This window comes from Lampetra fluviatilis, unplaced genomic scaffold, assembly GCF_964198595.1.
Source record: "Lampetra fluviatilis unplaced genomic scaffold, kcLamFluv1.1 SCAFFOLD_897, whole genome shotgun sequence".
NCBI lineage: Eukaryota > Metazoa > Chordata > Hyperoartia > Petromyzontiformes > Petromyzontidae > Lampetra > Lampetra fluviatilis.
In genome coordinates this window covers 802-21,409 of record NW_027620837.1, presented here as the reverse complement: position 1 = coordinate 21,409, position 20,608 = coordinate 802, and the positions used below count along the sequence as shown (strand labels likewise).

Below are 20,608 nucleotides of genomic sequence, written 5' to 3'. Positions count from 1 at the left end.
TCTCCCCCCGTGTCTCTCTCTCCCCGTGTCTCTCTCTCCCCGTGTCTCTCCCTCCCCGTGTCTCTCTCTGCCCGTGTCTCTCTCTCCCCGTGTCTCTCTCCCCCCGTGTCTCTCTCCCCCCGTGTCTCTCTCTCCCCGTGTCTCTCTCTCCCCGTGTCTCTCTCTCCCCGTGTCTCTCTCTCCCCGTGTCTCTCTCTCCCCGTGTCTCTCTCTCCCCGTGTCTCTCTCTCCCCGTGTCTCTCTCTCCCCGTGTCTCTCTCTCCCCGTGTCTCTCTCCCCCCGTGTCTCTCTCTCCCCGTGTCTCTCTCTCCCCGTGTCTCTCTCTCCCCGTGTCTCTCTCTCCCCGTGTCTCTCTCTCCCCGTGTCTCTCTCCCCGTGTCTCTCTCTCCCCGTGTCTCTCTCTCCCCGTGTCTCTCTCTCCCCGTGTCTCTCTCCCCCCGTGTCTCTCTCTCCCCGTGTCTCTCTCTCCCCGTGTCTCTCTCTCCCCGTGTCTCTCTCTCCCCGTGTCTCTCTCTCCCCGTGTCTCTCTCTCCCCGTGTCTCTCTCTCCCCGTGTCTCTCTCTCTCTCCCCGTGTCTCTCTCTCTCCCCGTGTCTCTCTCTCCCCGTGTCTCTCTCTCCCCGTGTCTCTCTCTCTCCCCGTGTCTCTCTCTCTCCCCGTGTCTCTCTCTCCCCGTGTCTCTCTCTCCCCGTGTCTCTCTCTCCCCGTGTCTCTCTCCCCCCGTGTCTCTCTCTTCCCGTGTCTCTCTCTCCCCGTGTCTCTCTCTCCCCGTGTCTCTCTCCCCGTGTCTCTCTCTCCCCGTGTCTCTCTCTCTCCCCGTGTCTCTCTCTCCCCGTGTCTCTCTCTCCCCGTGTCTCTCTCTCCCCGTGTCTCTCTCTCTCCCCGTGTCTCTCTCTCTCCCCGTGTCTCTCTCTCCCCGTGTCTCTCTCTCCTCGTGTCTCTCTCTCTCTCTCTCCCCGTGTCTCACCCCGTGTCTCTCTCCCCGTGTCTCACCCCGTGTCTCTCTCCCCCCGTGTCTCCCCCCGTGTGTCTCACCCCGTCTCTCTCTCCCCGTGTCTCCCCCCGTGTCTCTCTCTCCCCGTGTCTCTCTCTCCCCGTGTCTCTCTCTCCCCGTGTCTCTCTCTCCCCGTGTCTCTCTCTCCCCGTGTCTCTCTCTCCCCGTGTCTCTCTCTCCCCGTGTCTCTCTCTCCCCGTGTCTCTCTCTCCCCGTGTCTCACCCCGTGTCTCTCTCTCCCCGTGTCTCTCCCCGTGTCTCTCCCCCCCAGTGTCTCACCGCTTGTCTCTCTGAGTATCTCTGAGATGGCGAATGGGGACTGGTCGATGATCTCCTGGAAGACGGAGCGCACAACCACCTTGAGCAGCGTCACCCTGGAACAACAACAACAACAACCACCACAACATCAACAACAATCACCACAACAACATCAACAACAACATCAACAACAACATCAACATCAACCACCACCACAACCACCTTGAGCAGCGTCACCCTGGAACAACAACAACAACCACCACAACATCAACAACAATCACCACAACAACATCAACAACAACATCAACAACAACATCAACCACCACCACAACCACCTTGAGCAGCGTCACCCTGGAACAACAACAACAACCACCACAACATCAACAACAATCACCACAACAACATCAACAACAACATCAACAATAACAACAACAACAACAACCACCACCACAACCACCTTGAGCAGCGTCACCCTGGAACAACAACAACAACCATCACCACAACAACAACAACATCAACAACATCAACAACAACAACAACAACAACCACCACCACCACAACATCAACAACAATCACCACAACAACATCAACAACCACATCAACAACAACAACAACCACCACCACAACCACCTTGAGCAGCGTCACCCTGGAACAACAACAACAACCTACCATCACCACAACAACAACAACATCAACAACATCAACAACCACATCAACAACAACAACAACCACCACCACAACCACCTTGAGCAGCGTCACCCTGGAGCAACAACAACAACAACAATCACCACAACAACAACCACATAAAAAACCACAACCACAACAACCACAACAACATCAACATCAACATCATCAACAACAACATCAACAATAACAACAACCACAACAACATAAACAACATCAACAACAACCACATCAACAACAACAACTTCTTGGTTCTTTCGGTAAAAGTCATCGCGTAGAAGGGAAATAATAAAACAATAAAAATAAAACATAATAAAATAATAAAAATAAAACACAATAAAATAATCCCCGTGTCTCTCTCTGTCCCCCCCCCCCCCCGTGTCTCTCTGTGTCTCTCCCCCCGTGTCTCTCCCCGTGTCTCTCCCCGTGTCTCTCTCTCTCTCTCCGTGTCTCTCCCCGTGTCTCTCCCCGTGTGTCTCTCCCCGTGTCTCTCCCCGTGTCTCTCTCTCTCTCCCCGTGTCTCTCCCCGTGTCTCTCCCCGTGTCTCTCTCTCTCTCCCCGTGTCTCTCCCCGTGTCTCTCTCTCTCTCCCCGTGTCTCTCCCCGTGTCTCTCCCCGTGTCTCTCCCCGCGTCTCTCCCCGCGTCTCTCCCCGCGTCTCTCCCCGCGTCTCTCCCCGCGTCTCCCCCCGCGTCTCCCCCCGCGTCTCCCCCCGCGTCTCCCCCCGCGTCTCCCCCCGCGTCTCCCCCCGCGTCTCCCCCCGCGTCTCCCCCCGCGTCTCCCCCCGCGTCTCCCCCCGCGTCTCTCCCCGCGTCTCCCCCGCGTCTCCCCCCGCGTCTCCCCCCGCGTCTCTCCCCGCGTCTCTCCCCGCGTCTCTCCCCGCGTCTCCCCCCGCGTCTCCCCCGCGTCTCTCCCCGCGTCTCCCCCGCGTCTCCCCCCGCGTCTCCCCCCGCGTCTCCCCCCGCGTCTCCCCCCGCGTCTCCCCCCGCGTCTCCCCCCGCGTCTCTCCCCGCGTCTCTCCCCGCGTCTCTCCCCGCGTCTCTCCCCGCGTCTCTCCCCGCGTCTCCCCCCGCGTCTCCCCCCGCGTCTCCCCCCGCGTCTCCCCCCGCGTCTCCCCCCGCGTCTCCCCCGCGTCTCCCCCCGCGTCTCCCCCCGCGTCTCCCCCCGCGTCTCCCCCCGCGTCTCCCCCCGCGTCTCCCCCCGCGTCTCCCCCCGCGTCTCCCCCCGCGTCTCCCCCCGCGTCTCCCCCGCGTCTCTCCCCGCGTCTCCCCCCGCGTCTCCCCCCGCGTCTCTCCCCGCGTCTCCCCCCGCGTCTCTCCCCGCGTCTCTCCCCGCGTCTCTCCCCGCGTCTCTCCCCGCGTCTCTCCCCGCGTCTCTCCCCGCGTCTCCCCCCGCGTCTCCCCCCGCGTCTCCCCCCGCGTCTCCCCCCGCGTCTCCCCCCGCGTCTCCCCCGCGTCTCTCCCCGCGTCTCCCCCCGCGTCTCCCCCCGCGTCTCTCCCCGCGTCTCCCCCCGCGTCTCTCCCCGCGTCTCTCCCCGCGTCTCTCCCCGCGTCTCTCCCCGCGTCTCTCCCCGCGTCTCTCCCCGCGTCTCCCCCCGCGTCTCTCCCCGCGTCTCCCCCCGCGTCTCTCCCCGCGTCTCACTCTGTGGTAGACGCAGCGGCGAGGATGAACGGCCTCAGCAAGGCCTGGCACTGCTCCGTTGTTAACTCGGCGGCCCCCACTCTGGCCAGCTCCTCCAGGAACACTTCGGACACGTGGAATCGGAGACCAGCCGGAGCTCGCGGGGAGAGCGTCGGGCAGAGTGGGGAGAGTGGGGAGGAGAGTGGGGAGGAGAGTGGGGAGAGTGGGGAGGAGAGTGGGGAGGAGAGGGTGGGGAGAGCCGGGGAGAGCAGCACCGACTCGAGGCTCACACACACCCTCTCCAGCAGGCTGAGGGGGGCAGGGAGAGAGAGAGACAGAGACAGAGAGACACAGAGAGAGACAGGGAGAGAGACAGAGAGAGACAGAGTGAGACAGAGTGAGACACAGAGTGAGACACACAGGGAGAGGGAGAGAGAGGGGGAGAGGGTCAGAGAGAGAGTGGGATAGTGAGTGAGGGGAGACACAGAGAGAGACAGGGAGAGACAGAGACAGACAGAGAGAGACAGAGTGAGACAGAGACAGACAGAGAGAGACAGAGAGAGACAGAGAGAGAGACAGAGAGAGACAGAGAGAGACAGAGTGAGACACAGAGTGAGACACAGAGAGAGACAGGGAGAGAGAGGGGGAGAGGGTCAGAGAGAGAGTGGGATAGTGAGTGAGACACAGAGATACAGAGACACAGAGAGACAGAGTGAGACACAGAGAGAGACAGAGACACAGAGACACAGAGAGACAGAGTGAGACACAGAGAGAGACAGAGACACAGAGACACAGAGAGACAGAGTGAGACACAGAGAGAGACAGAGACACAGAGACACAGAGAGACAGAGTGAGACACAGAGAGAGACAGAGACACAGAGACACAGAGAGACAGAGTGAGACACAGAGAGAGACAGAGACACAGAGACACAGAGAGACAGAGTGAGACACAGAGAGAGACAGGGAGAGAGAGAGAGAGACACAGAGAGAGACAGAGACAGAGAGAGAGTGGGATAGTGAGTGAGACACAGAGACACAGAGACACAGAGTGAGACACAGAGAGAGACAGAGAGAGAGACACAGGGACACAGAGAGAGAGACAGAGTGAGACACAGAGAGAGACAGACAGAGAGACACAGAGAGAGACAGGGAGAGAGAGAGAGGGGGAGAGGGTCAGAGAGAGACAGAGAGACACAGAGAGACACAGGGAGAGACAGAGAGAGAGACAGTCAGAGAGAGTGAGAGAGAGACAGACAGACAGAGAGACAGACAGAGACAGAGAGAGACAGACAGAGACAGACAGAGACAGAGAGAGACAGACAGACAGAGACAGAGAGAGACAGACAGACAGAGACAGACAGAGAGACAGAGAGAGAGACAATCAGAGGGAGAGACAGACAGGGAGAGACAGACAGAGAGACAGAGAGAGTGAGAGAGAGACAGAGTGATAGAGTGAGAGAGACAGACAGAGAGACAGACAGAGACAGACAGAGTGATAGACAGAGAGATGGGGGGAGAGAGACAGAGAGAGACACGGGGAGAGAGACAGGACAAGTTAATGTTAATACTGCCGATGATGATGCTGCTGATGATGATGCTGATGATGATGATGCTACTGATGATGATGATGCTACTGATGATGATGATGCTACTGATGATGATGATGATGATGCTACTGATGATGATGATGATGATGCTGATGATGCTGCTACTGATGCTGATGATGATGATGCTACTGATGATGATGCTACGGATGATGATGATGATGATGCTACTGATGATGATGATGCTACTGATGATGATGATGATGATGCTACTGATGATGATGATGCTACTGATGATGATGATGATGATGCTACTGATGATGATGATGCTACTGATGATGATGATGATGATGCTACTGATGATGATGATGCTACTGATGATGATGATGATGATGCTACTGATGATGATGATGCTACTGATGATGATGATGATGCTACTGATGATGATGATGATGCTACTGATGATGATGATGATGCTACTGATGATGATGATGATGCTACTGATGATGATGATGCTACGGATGATGATGATGCTACGGATGATGATGATGCTACGGATGATGATGATGCTACTGATGATGATGCTACTGATGATGATGCTACTGATGATGATGCTACTGATGATGATGCTACTGATGATGATGATGATGCTACTGATGATGATGATGATGATGCTACTGATGATGATGATGATGATGCTACTGATGATGATGATGATGATACTGATGATGATGATGCTACTGATGATGATGATGATGATACTGATGATGATGATGATGATGCTACTGATGATGATGATGATGATGCTACTGATGATGATGATGATGATGCTACTGATGATGATGCTACTGATGATGATGCTACGGATGATGATGCTACTGATGATGATGATGCTACGGATGATGATGCTACTGATGATGATGATGATGCTGATGATGATGCTACTGATGATGATGCTACGGATGATGATGATGCTACTGATGATGATGATGCTACTGATGATGATGCTGCGGATGATGATGATGATGCTGATGATGATGATGATGCTACTGATGATGATGATGCTGATGATGATGATGATGCTACGGATGATGATGATGATACTGATGATGATGATGATACTGATGATGATGATGATGCTGATGATACTGATGATGATGATGATGCTACTGATGATGATGATACTGATGATGATGATGCTGCTGATGATGATGATACTGATGATGATGATGCTACTGATGATGATGCTGCGGATGATGATGATGATGCTGATGATGATGCTACTGATGATGATGATGCTGATGATGATGATGATGCTACGGATGATGATGATGATACTGATGATGATGATGATACTGATGATGATGATGATGCTGATGATACTGATGATGATGATGATGCTGATGATACTGATGATGATGATGCTACTGATGATGATGATACTGATGATGATGATGCTGCTGATGATGATGATGATGATACTGATGATGATGCTGATGATACTGATGATGATGATGATGCTACTGATGATGATGATACTGATGATGATGATGCTACTGATGATGATGCTGCGGATGATGATGATGATACTGATGATGATGATGATGCTGATGATACTGATGATGATGATGATGCTACTGATGATGATGATACTGATGATGATGATGCTACTGATGATGATGATGCTACTGATGATGATGATACTGATGATGATGATGCTACTGATGATGATGCTACGGATGATGATGATGATGATGCTACTGATGATGATGATGATGCTGATGATGATGATACTGATGATGATGATGCTACGGATGATGATGATGATGATGATACTGATGATACTGATGATGATGATGCTACGGATGATGATGATGATGATGCTACTGATGATGATGATGCTGCGGATGATGATGATGCTGATGCTACTGATGATGATGATGATGCTACTGATGATGATGATGCTGCGGATGATGATGATGCTGATGCTACTGATGATGATGATGATGATGCTACATGATGATGATGATGATGCTACTGATGATGATGATGCTACTGATGATGATGATGATGCTACTGATGATGATGATGATGCTACGGATGATGATGATGATGCTACTGATGATGATGCTACTACTGATCATGATGATGCTACTACAGATGATGATGATGGTGGTGCTGATGATGATGGTGCTGATGATGATGGTGCTGCTGATGATGCTGATGATGAAGATACTGATGATGATGATGCTGCTGCTGCTACTGATGATGATGCTGATGATACTGATGATGATGATGCTGCTGATGATGATGCTGATGATACTGATGATGATGATGCTACTGATGATGATGATGCTACTGATGATGATGATGATACTGATGATGATGCTGATGATACTGATGATGATGCTACTGATGATGATGATGATGCTACTGATGATGATGATGATGATGCTGATGATGCTGATGATACTGATGATGATGCTACTGATGATGATGATGCTGATGATGATGATGCTGATGATGATGATGCTGATGATGATGATGATACTGATGATGATGATGCTACTGATGATGATGCTACGGATGATGATGATGATGATGCTACTGATGATGATGATGATGCTGATGATGATGATACTGATGATGATGATGCTACGGATGATGATGATGATGATGATACTGATGATACTGATGATGATGATGCTACGGATGATGATGATGATGATGCTACTGATGATGATGATGCTGCGGATGATGATGATGCTGATGCTACTGATGATGATGATGATGCTACTGATGATGATGATGCTGCGGATGATGATGATGCTGATGCTACTGATGATGATGATGATGCTACTGATGATGATGATGATGATGCTACTGATGATGATGATGCTACTGATGATGATGATGCTACTGATGATGATGATGATGATGCTACTGATGATGATGATGCTACTGATCATGATGATGATGCTACTGATGATGATGCTGATGATACTGATGATGATGCTACTGATGATGATGATGCTGATGATGATGATGATGCTGATGATGATGCTGCTGCTGATGATGCTGCTGCTGCTGATGATGATGCTGCTGATGATGATGCTGCTGATGATGATGCTGATGATGATGCTGATGATGATGATGCTGATGATGATGCTGATGATGATGCTGCTGATGATGATGCTGCTGATGATGATGATGATGCTGCTGATGATGATGCTGCTGATGATGATGCTACTGATGATGATGATGCTACTGATGATGATGATGATGCTGCTGATGATGATGATGCTACTGATGATGATGCTGCTGATGATGATGCTGCTGCTGCTGATGATGATGATGCTGCTGATGATGATGCTGATGATGATGATGCTACTGATGATGATGCTACTGATGATGATGCTACTGATGATGATGATACTGATGATGATGATACTGATGATGATGCTGATGATACTGATGATGATGATGATGCTACTGATGATGATGCTACTGATGATGATACTGATGATGATGATGATGCTACTGATGATGATGCTACTGATGATGATGCTGATGATGCTGATGATGATGATGATGCTGATGATGATGATGATGCTGATGATGATGCTGATGATGCTGATGCTGATGATGATGCTGATGATGATGATGATGCTGATGATGATGATGATGATGCTGATGATGATGCTGATGATGATGCTGATGATGATGCTGATGATGATGATGCTGATGATGCTGATGATGATGCTGATGATGATGATGCTGATGATGATGATGATGCTGATGATGATGATGCTGATGATGCTGATGATGATGATGCTGATGATGATGATGCTGATGATGATGATGATGCTGATACCTTTCCTCCCAGTTTTTCCTTTTCAGCATGAAGAGCAACTGACGGAGAAATCTCCGAACGAGCTGAAGACAGAGACACCATCACGTGAGTGAGTGAGTGAGTGGGTGAGTGAGTGGGTGAGTGGGTGAGTGAGTGAGTGAGTGGGTGAGTGGGTGAGTGGGTGAGTGAGTGAGTGAGTGGGTGAGTGAGTGAGTGAGTGGGTGAGTGGGTGAGTGGGTGAGTGAGTGAGTGAGTGAGTGGGTGAGTGAGTGAGTGAGTGGGTGAGTGAGTGGGTGAGTGAGTGAGTGAGTGGGTGAGTGGGTGAGTGGGTGAGTGAGTCAGTGAGTGGGTGAGTGAGTGGGTGAGTGAGTGAGTGGGTGGGTGAGTGGGTGAGTGAGTGAGTGGGTGAGTGAGTGGGTGAGTGACTGAGTGGGTGAGTGGGTGAGTGAGTGGGTGAGTGAGTGAGTGAGTGAGTGGGTGAGTGAGTGGGTGAGTGAGTGGGTGGGTGGGTGAGTGAGTGGGTGAGTGAGTGGGTGAGTGGGTGAGTGAGTGAGTGAGTGGGTGAGTGGGTGAGTGAGTGAGTGAGTCAGTGGGTGAGTGGGTGAGTGGGTGAGTGAGCGGGTGAGTGAGTGGGTGGGTGAGCGAGTGAGTGAGTGGGTGAGTGGGTGAGTGAGTGAGTGAGTGGGTGAGTGAGTGAGTGGGTGAGTGAGTGGGTGAATGAGTGAGTGGGTGGGTGAGTGGGTGAGTGAGTGGGTGAGTAAGTGGGTGAGTGAGTGAGTGGGTGAGTGAGTGAGTGAGTGGGTGAGTGGGTGGGCGAGTGGGTGGGTGAGCGAGTGAGTGGGTGGGTGAGCGAGTGGGTGGGTGGGTGAGTGGGTGGGTGGGTGGGTGGGTGAGTGGGTGGGTGAGTGGGTGGGCGAGTGGGTGGGTGAGCGAGTGAGTGGGTGGGTGAGCGAGTGAGTGGGTGGGTGAGTGGGTGGGTGAGTGGGTGGGTGAATGGGTGGGTGAGTGGGTGAGTGGGTGGGTGAGTGGGTGGGTGGGTGAGTGCGTGAGTGGGTGAGTGGGCGAGTGAGTGGGTGGGCGAGTGGGCGAGTGAGCGGGTGAGTGGGTGAGTGAGTGAGTGGGTGGGTGAGTGGGTGGGAGGGTGAGTGGGTGGGTGGGTGAGTGGGTGAGTGAGAGAGTGGGTGGGTGGGTGAGTGAGTGGGTGGGTGAGTGGGTGGGCGAGTGGGTGAGCGAGTGGGTGAGTGAGTGGGTGAGCGGGTGGGTGAGCGAGTGGGTGAGCGGGTGGGTGAGCGAGTGGGTGAGCGGGTGGGTGGGTGGGTGAGTGGGTGAGTGAGTGGATGAGTGGGTGGGTGGGTGGGTGAGTGAGTGGGTGAGTGAGTGAGTGGGTGGGTGAGTGAGTGGGTGGGTGGGTGAGTGGGTGGTTGGGTGGGTGAGTGGGTGGGTGGGTGAGTGGGTGGGTGGGTGAGTGGGTGGGTGGGTGGGTGAGTGGGTGGGTGAGTGAGTGAGTGGGTGAGTGAGTGGGTGGGTGGGTGAGTGAGTGGGTGGGTGGGTGGGTGGGTGAGTGGGCGAGTGAGTGGGTGGGTAAGTGGGCGAGTGGGTGGGTGAGTGGGTGGGCGAGTGAGTGGGCGAGTGAGTGGGTGAGCGAGTGAGTGGGTGGGTGAGCGAGCGAGCGAGTGGGTGGGCGAGTGGGTGGGTGAGTGATTGGGTGGGTGAGTGGGTGGGTGGGTGGGTGAGTGGGTGGGTGGGTGGGTGGGTGGGTGGGTGAGTGAGTGAGTGGGTGGGTGGGTGAGTGGGTGAGTGAGTGGGTGAGTGGGTGGGTGAGTGAGTGGGTGGGTGAGTGGGTGAGTGGGTGAGTGAGTGGGTGAGTGAGTGGGTGGGTGGGTGGGTGGGTGAGTGGGTGGGTGGGTGGGTGAGTGGGCGAGTGAGTGGGTGGGTAAGTGGGCGAGTGGGTGGGTGAGTGGGTGGGCGAGTGAGTGGGCGAGTGAGTGGGTGAGCGAGTGAGTGGGTGGGTGGGTGAGCGAGCGAGCGAGTGGGTGGGTGAGTGATTGGGTGGGTGAGTGGGTGGGTGGGTGGGTGAGTGGGTGGGTGGGTGGGTGGGTGAGTGGGTGGGTGAGTGAGTGAGTGGGTGAGTGGGTGAGTGGGTGGGTGGGTGAGTGAGTGGGTGGGTGGGTGAGTGAGTGGGTGAGTTGGTGAGTGGGTGGGTGAGTGAGTGGGTGGGTGAGTGAGTGGGTGGGTGAGTGGGTGGGTGAGTGAGTGGGTGGGTGAGTGATTGGGTGGGTGAGTGGGTGGGTGGGTGAGTGGGTGAGTGGGTGGGTGAGTGGGTGGGTGAGCGGGTGAGTGGGTGGGTGAGTGAGCGGGTGAGTGGGTGAGTGAGCGAGTGCTCTGTATTGATGTTGGTGGTGGTGACCTCCCGACCACCGTCACAACTCACCATGTAGAACTTATCCAGTCTCAGGCGGTCGATTCCGTTCCACTCGCGGCTCAGCGTTACCCAGAATGCAGCGGCAAATAGAATCTCTACAACCAGAAACAGTCACCAAGTCACTCACCCAGCCACTCACCCAGCCACTCACCCAGCCACTCACCCAGCCACTCACCCAGCCACTCACCCAGCCACTCACCCAGCCACTCACCCAGCCACTCACCCAGCCACTCACCCAGCCACTCACCCAGCCACTCACCCAGCCACTCACCCAGCCACTCACCCAGCCACTCACCCAGCCACTCACCCAGCCACTCACCCAGCCACTCACCCAGCCACTCACAAATTCACTCACAAATTCACTCACCCAGCCACTCACCCAGCCACTCACCCAGCCACTCACCCAGCCACTCACCCAGCCACTCACCCAGCCACTCACCCAGCCACTCACCCAGCCACTCACCCAGCCACTCACCCAGCCACTCACCCAGCCAGTCACAAAGTCACTCACCAAGTCACTCACCCAGCCACTCACCCAGCCACTCACCCAGCCACTCACCCAGCCACTCACCCAGCCACTCACCCAGCCACTCACCCAGCCACTCACCCAGCCACTCACCCAGCCACTCACCCAGCCACTCACCCAGCCACTCACCCAGCCACTCACCCAGCCACTCACCCAGCCACTCACCCAGCCACTCACCCAGCCACTCACCCAGCCACTCACCCAGCCACTCACCCAGCCACTCACCCAGCCACTCACAAATTCACTCACAAATTCACTCACCCAGCCACTCACCCAGCCACTCACCCAGCCACTCACCCAGCCACTCACCCAGCCACTCACCCAGCCACTCACCCAGCCACTCACCCAGCCACTCACCCAGCCAGTCACAAAGTCACTCACCAAGTCACTCACCCAGCCACTCACCCAGCCACTCACCCAGCCACTCACCCAGCCACTCACCCAGCCACTCACCCAGCCACTCACCCAGCCACTCACCCAGCCACTCACCCAGCCACTCACCCAGCCACTCACAAATTCACTCACCCAGCCACTCACCCAGCCACTCACCCAGCCACTCACCCAGCCACTCACCCAGCCACTCACCCAGCCACTCACCCAGCCACTCACCCAGCCACTCACCCAGCCACTCACCCAGCCACTCACCCAGCCAGTCACAAAGCCACTCACCAAGTCACTCACCCAGCCACTCACCCAGCCACTCACCCAGCCACTCACCCAGCCACTCACCCAGCCACTCACCCAGCCACTCACCCAGCCACTCACCCAGCCACTCACCCAGCCACTCACCCAGCCACTCACCCAGCCACTCACCCAGCCACTCACCCAGCCACTCACCCAGCCACTCACCCAGCCACTCACCCAGCCACTCACCCAGCCACTCACCCAGCCACTCACCCAGCCACTCACCCAGCCACTCACCCAGCCACTCACCCAGCCACTCACAAATTCACTCACCCAGCCACTCACCCAGCCACTCACCCAGCCACTCACCCAGCCACTCACCCAGCCACTCACCCAGCCACTCACCCAGCCACTCACCCAGCCACTCACCCAGCCACTCACCCAGCCACTCACCCAGCCACTCACCCAGCCACTCACAAAGTCACTCACCAAGTCACTCACCCAGCCACTCACCCAGCCACTCACCCAGCCACTCACCCAGCCACTCACCCAGCCACTCACCCAGCCACTCACCCAGCCACTCACCCAGCCACTCACCCAGCCACTCACCCAGCCACTCACCCAGCCACTCACCCAGCCACTCACCCAGCCACTCACCCAGCCACTCACCCAGCCACTCACAAATTCACTCACCCAGCCACTCACCCAGCCACTCACCCAGCCACTCACCCAGCCACTCACCCAGCCACTCACCCAGCCACTCACCCAGCCACTCACCCAGCCACTCACCCAGCCACTCACCCAGCCACTCACCCAGCCACTCACCCAGCCACTCACCCAGCCACTCACCCAGCCACTCACCCAGCCAGTCACAAAGTCACTCACCAAGTCACTCACCCAGCCACTCACCCAGCCACTCACCCAGCCACTCACCCAGCCACTCACCCAGCCACTCACCCAGCCACTCACCCAGCCACTCACCCAGCCACTCACCCAGCCACTCACCCAGCCACTCACAAATTCACTCACAAATTCACTCACCCAGCCACTCACCCAGCCACTCACCCAGCCACTCACCCAGCCACTCACCCAGCCACTCACCCAGCCACTCACCCAGCCACTCACCCAGCCACTCACCCAGCCACTCACCCAGCCACTCACCCAGCCACTCACCCAGCCACTCACCCAGCCACTCATCCAGCCAGTCACAAAGTCACTCACCAAGTCACTCACCCAGCCACTCACCCAGCCACTCACCCAGCCACTCACCCAGCCACTCACCCAGCCACTCACCCAGCCACTCACCCAGCCAGTCACAAAGCCACTCACCCAGCCACTCACCCAGCCACTCACCCAGCCACTCACCCAGCCACTCACCCAGCCACTCACAAATTCACTCACCCAGCCACTCACAAATTCACTCACCCAGCCACTCACCCAGCCACTCACCCAGCCACTCACCCAGCCACTCACCCAGCCACTCACCCAGCCACTCACCCAGCCACTCACCCAGCCACTCACAAATTCACTCACCCAGCCACTCACCCAGCCACTCACCCAGCCACTCACCCAGCCACTCACCCAGCCACTCACCCAGCCACTCACCCAGCCACTCACCCAGCCACTCACAAAGTCACTCACCCAGTCACTCACCCAGCCACTCACCCAGCCACTCACCCAGCCACTCACCCAGCCACTCACAAAGTCACTCACCCAGCCACTCACCCAGCCACTCACCCAGCCACTCACCCAGCCACTCACCCAGCCACTCACCCAGCCAGTCACAAATTCACTCACCCAGCCACTCACCCAGCCACTCACCCAGCCAGTCACAAATTCACTCACCCAGCCACTCACCCAGCCACTCACCCAGCCAGTCACAAATTCACTCACCCAGCCACTCACCCAGCCACTCACCCAGCCACTCACCCAGCCAGTCACAAAGTCACTCACCAAGTCACTCACCCAGCCACTCACCCAGCCACTCACCCAGCCACTCACCCAGCCAGTCACAAATTCACTCACCCAGCCACTCACCCAGCCAGTCACAAATTCACTCACCCAGCCACTCACCCAGCCACTCACCCAGCCACTCACCCAGCCACTCACCCAGCCACTCACCCAGCCACTCACCCAGCCAGTCACAAAGTCACTCACCAAGTCACTCACCCAGCCACTCACCCAGCCACTCACCCAGCCACTCACCCAGCCACTCACCCAGCCAGTCACAAATTCACTCACCCAGCCACTCACCCAGCCACTCACCCAGCCACTCACCCAGCCACTCACCCAGCCACTCACCCAGCCACTCACCCAGCCACTCACCCAGCCACTCACCCAGCCACTCACCCAGCCACTCACCCAGCCACTCACCCAGCCACTCACCCAGCCACTCACAAATTCACTCACCCAGCCACTCACCCAGCCACTCACCCAGCCACTCACCCAGCCACTCACCCAGCCACTCACCCAGCCACTCACCCAGCCACTCACCCAGCCACTCACCCAGCCACTCACCCAGCCACTCACCCAGCCACTCACCCAGCCACTCACCCAGCCAGTCACAAAGTCACTCACCAAGTCACTCACCCAGCCACTCACCCAGCCACTCACCCAGCCACTCACCCAGCCACTCACCCAGCCACTCACCCAGCCACTCACCCAGCCACTCACCCAGCCACTCACCCAGCCACTCACCCAGCCACTCACAAATTCACTCACAAATTCACTCACCCAGCCACTCACCCAGCCACTCACCCAGCCACTCACCCAGCCACTCACCCAGCCACTCACCCAGCCACTCACCCAGCCACTCACCCAGCCACTCACCCAGCCACTCACCCAGCCACTCACCCAGCCACTCACCCAGCCACTCACCCAGCCACTCACCCAGCCACTCATCCAGCCAGTCACAAAGTCACTCACCAAGTCACTCACCCAGCCACTCACCCAGCCACTCACCCAGCCACTCACCCAGCCACTCACCCAGCCAGTCACAAAGCCACTCACCCAGCCACTCACCCAGCCACTCACCCAGCCACTCACCCAGCCACTCACCCAGCCACTCACCCAGCCACTCACAAATTCACTCACCCAGCCACTCACAAATTCACTCACCCAGCCACTCACCCAGCCACTCACCCAGCCACTCACCCAGCCACTCACCCAGCCACTCACCCAGCCACTCACCCAGCCACTCACAAATTCACTCACCCAGCCACTCACCCAGCCACTCACCCAGCCACTCACAAAGTCACTCACCCAGCCACTCACCCAGCCACTCACCCAGCCACTCACCCAGCCACTCACAAAGTCACTCACCCAGTCACTCACCCAGCCACTCACCCAGCCACTCACCCAGCCACTCACCCAGCCACTCACAAAGTCACTCACCCAGCCACTCACCCAGCCACTCACCCAGCCACTCACCCAGCCACTCACCCAGCCACTCACCCAGCCAGTCACAAATTCACTCACCCAGCCACTCACCCAGCCACTCACCCAGCCAGTCACAAATTCACTCACCCAGCCACTCACCCAGCCACTCACCCAGCCAGTCACAAATTCACTCACCCAGCCACTCACCCAGCCACTCACCCAGCCACTCACCCAGCCAGTCACAAAGTCACTCACCAAGTCACTCACCCAGCCACTCACCCAGCCACTCACCCAGCCACTCACCCAGCCAGTCACAAATTCACTCACCCAGCCACTCACCCAGCCAGTCACAAATTCACTCACCCAGCCACTCACCCAGCCACTCACCCAGCCACTCACCCAGCCACTCACCCAGCCACTCACCCAGCCACTCACCCAGCCAGTCACAAAGTCACTCACCAAGTCACTCACCCAGCCACTCACCCAGCCACTCACCCAGCCACTCACCCAGCCAGTCACAAATTCACTCACCCAGCCACTCACCCAGCCACTCACCCAGCCAGTCACAAATTCACTCACCCAGCCACTCACCCAGCCACTCACCCAGCCACTCACCCAGCCAGTCACAAAGTCACTCACCCAGCCACTCACCCAGCCACTCACCCAGCCACTCACCCAGCCACTCACCCAGCCACTCACCCAGCCACTCACCCAGCCACTCACCCAGCCACTCACCCAGCCAGTCACAAATTCACTCACCCAGCCACTCACCCAGCCAGTCACAAATTCACTCACCCAGCCACTCACCCAGCCACTCACCCAGCCACTCACCCAGCCACTCACAAAGTCACTCACCAAGTCACTCACCCAGCCACTCACCCAGCCACTCACCCAGCCACTCACCCAGCCACTCACCCAGCCAGTCACAAATTCACTCACCCAGCCACTCACCCAGCCACTCACCCAGCCAGTCACAAATTCACTCACCCAGCCACTCACCCAGCCACTCACCCAGCCACTCACCCAGCCACTCACCCAGCCACTCACCCAGCCAGTCACAAAGTCACTCACCAAGTCACTCACCCAGCCACTCACCCAGCCAGTCACCCAGCCACTCACCCAGCCACTCACCCAGCCACTCACCCAGCCACTCACCCAGCCACTCACCCAGCCACTCACCCAGCCACTCACCCAGCCACTCACCCAGCCACTCACCCAGCCACTCACCCAGCCAGTCACAAAGTCACTCACCAAGTCACTCACCCAGCCGCTCACCCAGACACTCACAAAGTCACTCACCAAGTTACTCACCCAGCCACTCACTCACCCAGCCACTCACTCAGCCAGCCACTCACCCACCCAGCCACTCACTCACCCAGTCACCCACCAAGTCACTCACTCACTCACCCACCCAGCCACTCACCCACCCAGTCACCCACCCACCCAGTCACCCACCCACCCAGCCACCCAGCCACTCACCCACCCACTCACCCACCCAGCCACTCACCCACTCACCCAGTCACCCACCAAGTCACTGCCTCAGTCACCCACCCACCCAGCCACTCACCCACCCAGCCACTCACCCACCCAGCTACTCACCCACCCACCCACTCACCCAGTCACCCACCAAGTCACTCACCCAGTCACCCACTCAATCACCCACCCACCCACCCAGTCACTCACCCAGCCAGCCACTCACTCACCCAGTCACTCACCCACCCACCCACCCACTCACTCACCCAGTCACCCACCAAGTCACTCACTCAGTCACCCACCCAGCCACTCACCCACCCAGTCACCCACCTACCCAGCCACCCAGCCACTCACCCACTCATCCACCCACCCACTTCACTCACCCAGTCACCCACCCAGTCACCCACCCAGTCACCCACCCAGTCACCCACCCAGTCACCCACCCAGTCACCCACCCAGTCACCCACCCAGTCACCCACCCACTCACTCACCCACTCACTCACCCAGCCACTCACCCAGCCACTCACCCACTCACTCACCAAGTCACTCACCCACCTCACCCACCCAGCCACTCACCCACCCACCCAGTCACCCACCCACCCAGTCACCCACCAAGTCACTCACTCACTCACCCACCCACCCACCCACTCACTAAGTCACCCACTCACCCACTCAATCACCCAGCCACTCACTCACTCACCCAGCCACTCACTCAGTCACTCACTCAGTCACTCACCCAGCCACTCACCCACTCACCCACCCACCTCACCCACCCACCCACCTCACCCACCCACTTCACTCACCCAGTCACCCACCCAGTCACCCACCCACTCACTCACCCAGCCACTCACCCAGTCACGCACTCAGTCACTCACTCAGTCACTCACCCACCTCACCCACCCAGCCACTCACCCACCCACCCAGTCACCCACCAAGTCACTCACTCACTCACCCACCCACCCACTCACTCACTAAGTCACCCACTCACCCACTCACCCACTCACTCACTCACCCAGCCACTCACTCACTTACCCAGCCACTCACTTACTCAGTCACTCACTCACCCACCAACCCACTCACACACCCACTCACCCACTTACTCAGTCACTCACTCACCCACCCACTCACCCACCCACCCACCCACTCACCCACCCACCCACCCACTTACTCAGTCACCCACTCACCCAGCCGCTCACTCACACAGCCGCTCACTCACCCACTCACCCAGCCACTCACCCAGCCACTCACCAAGCCACTCAGCCGCTCACTCACACAGCCGCTCACCCAGCCACTCACCCAGCCGCCCACCCAGCCACTCACTCACTCACTCACCCACCCACCCACTCACTCACTCACCCACCCACCCACCCACTCACTCACTCACCCACCCACCCACTCACCCAGCCACTCACCCAGCCACTCACCCAGCCACTCACTCACTCACTCACCCACCCACCCACCCACTCACCCACCCACCCACTCACCCACCCACCCACTCACCCACCCACCCACCCACTCACTCACACACCCACTCACTCACCCACCCACTCACTCACCCACCCACTCACTCACCCACCCACCCACTCACCCACCCACCCACTCACCCACCCACCCACCCACCCACCCACCCACCCACTCACCCACCCACTCACCACTCACCACCCACTCACCCACCCCACCCACTCACCCACCCACCCACTCACCCACCCACCCACTCACCCACCCACCACCCACTCACCCACTCACCCACCCACTCACCCACCCACTCACCCACTCCACCCCACTCCACTCACCCACTCACCCACCACTCCCACCAACCACCCACCCACTCACCCACTCACCACCCACTCACCCACCCACCCACCCACTCACCCACCCACCCACTCACCCACCCACTCACCCACTCACCCACCCACTCACCACTCACCCACCCACCACCCACCCACTCACCACCACTCACCCACCACCCACTCACCCACCCACCCACTCACCACCCACCCACCCACCCACTCACCCACCCACTCACCCACCCACCCACTCACCCACTCACCACCACTCCACCCACTCACCCACCCACCACCCACTCACCCACCCACCCACTCCACCCACTCACCACCACCCACTCACCCACTCACCCACCACCCACCACCCACTCACCCACTCACCACCCACCACCCACTCACCCACTCACCCACCCACCACCACTCACCCACTCACCCACCCACTCACCCACCACTCACCCACTCACCCACTCACCACCCACCCACTCACCACTCACCCACCCACTCACCCACCCACCCACTCACCCACCCACCCACTCACCACCCACTCACCACTCACCCACCCACTCACCCACTCACCCACCCACTCACCCACCCACTCCACTCACCCACCCACTCACCCACCCACCCACCCACTCACCACCCACTCACCCACTCACCACCACCCACTCACCCACCCACCACCCACCCACCCACTCACCCACTCACTCACCCACCACTCACCACTCACCCACCCACTCACCCACTCACCCACCCACCACCCACTCACCCACTCCACCACTCACCCACTCACCCACCCACTCACCACTCACCCACCCACCCACTCACCCACCCACCCACCACACTCACCACCCACTCACCCACCCACTCACTCACCCACCCACCCACTCACCACCCACCACTCACCCACTCACCCACTCACCCACCCACTCACCCACCCACCCACTCACCCACCACACTCACCCACTCACCCACCCACTCACCACCCACCACTCACCCACTCACCCACCCACTCACCCACCACTCACCCACCACTCACCACCCACTCACCCACCCACCCACCACTCACCACCCACCCACCCACTCACCCACCCACCCACTCACCACCCACCCACTCACCCACCCACCACTCACCCACCCACTCACCACTCACCCACCCACCCACCCACTCACCACCCACCCACCACTCACCCACCCACTCACCCACCCACCACCCACCCACCCACTCACCACCCACTCACCCACTCACCCACCCACCACTCACCCCACCCACTCACCCACCACCACCCACCCACTCACCCACCCACTCACCCACTCACCCACCACCCACCACTCACTCACCCACCACTCACCCACCACCCACCACCCACCCACTCACCCACCCACCACCCACTCACCCACCCACTCACCCACCCACCACTCACCCACCCACCCACTCACCCACCACTCACCCA

General features: G+C 57.9%; 1 protein-coding gene across 1 annotated transcript in view; it reads right to left on the bottom strand.

Annotated features, from left to right (window-relative positions):
* The window catches only part of LOC144954424 (ribosomal RNA processing protein 1 homolog A-like), a 30,253-nt gene extending 18,792 nt beyond the window's left edge, over positions 1–11,461 (bottom strand). The window contains exons 1-4 of the mRNA XM_078884926.1: positions 11,382–11,461; positions 8,972–9,033; positions 3,575–3,862; positions 1,273–1,367 (exon numbers count right to left, since the gene is read on the bottom strand). Of these exons, the coding sequence (XP_078741052.1) occupies positions 1,273–1,367; positions 3,575–3,862; positions 8,972–9,033; positions 11,382–11,384 (448 nt within the window). The 5' untranslated portion in view covers positions 11,385–11,461. The remainder of the gene's footprint in view (positions 1–1,272; positions 1,368–3,574; positions 3,863–8,971; positions 9,034–11,381) is intronic.
* Positions 11,462–20,608: the final 9,147 nt, after the last annotated feature.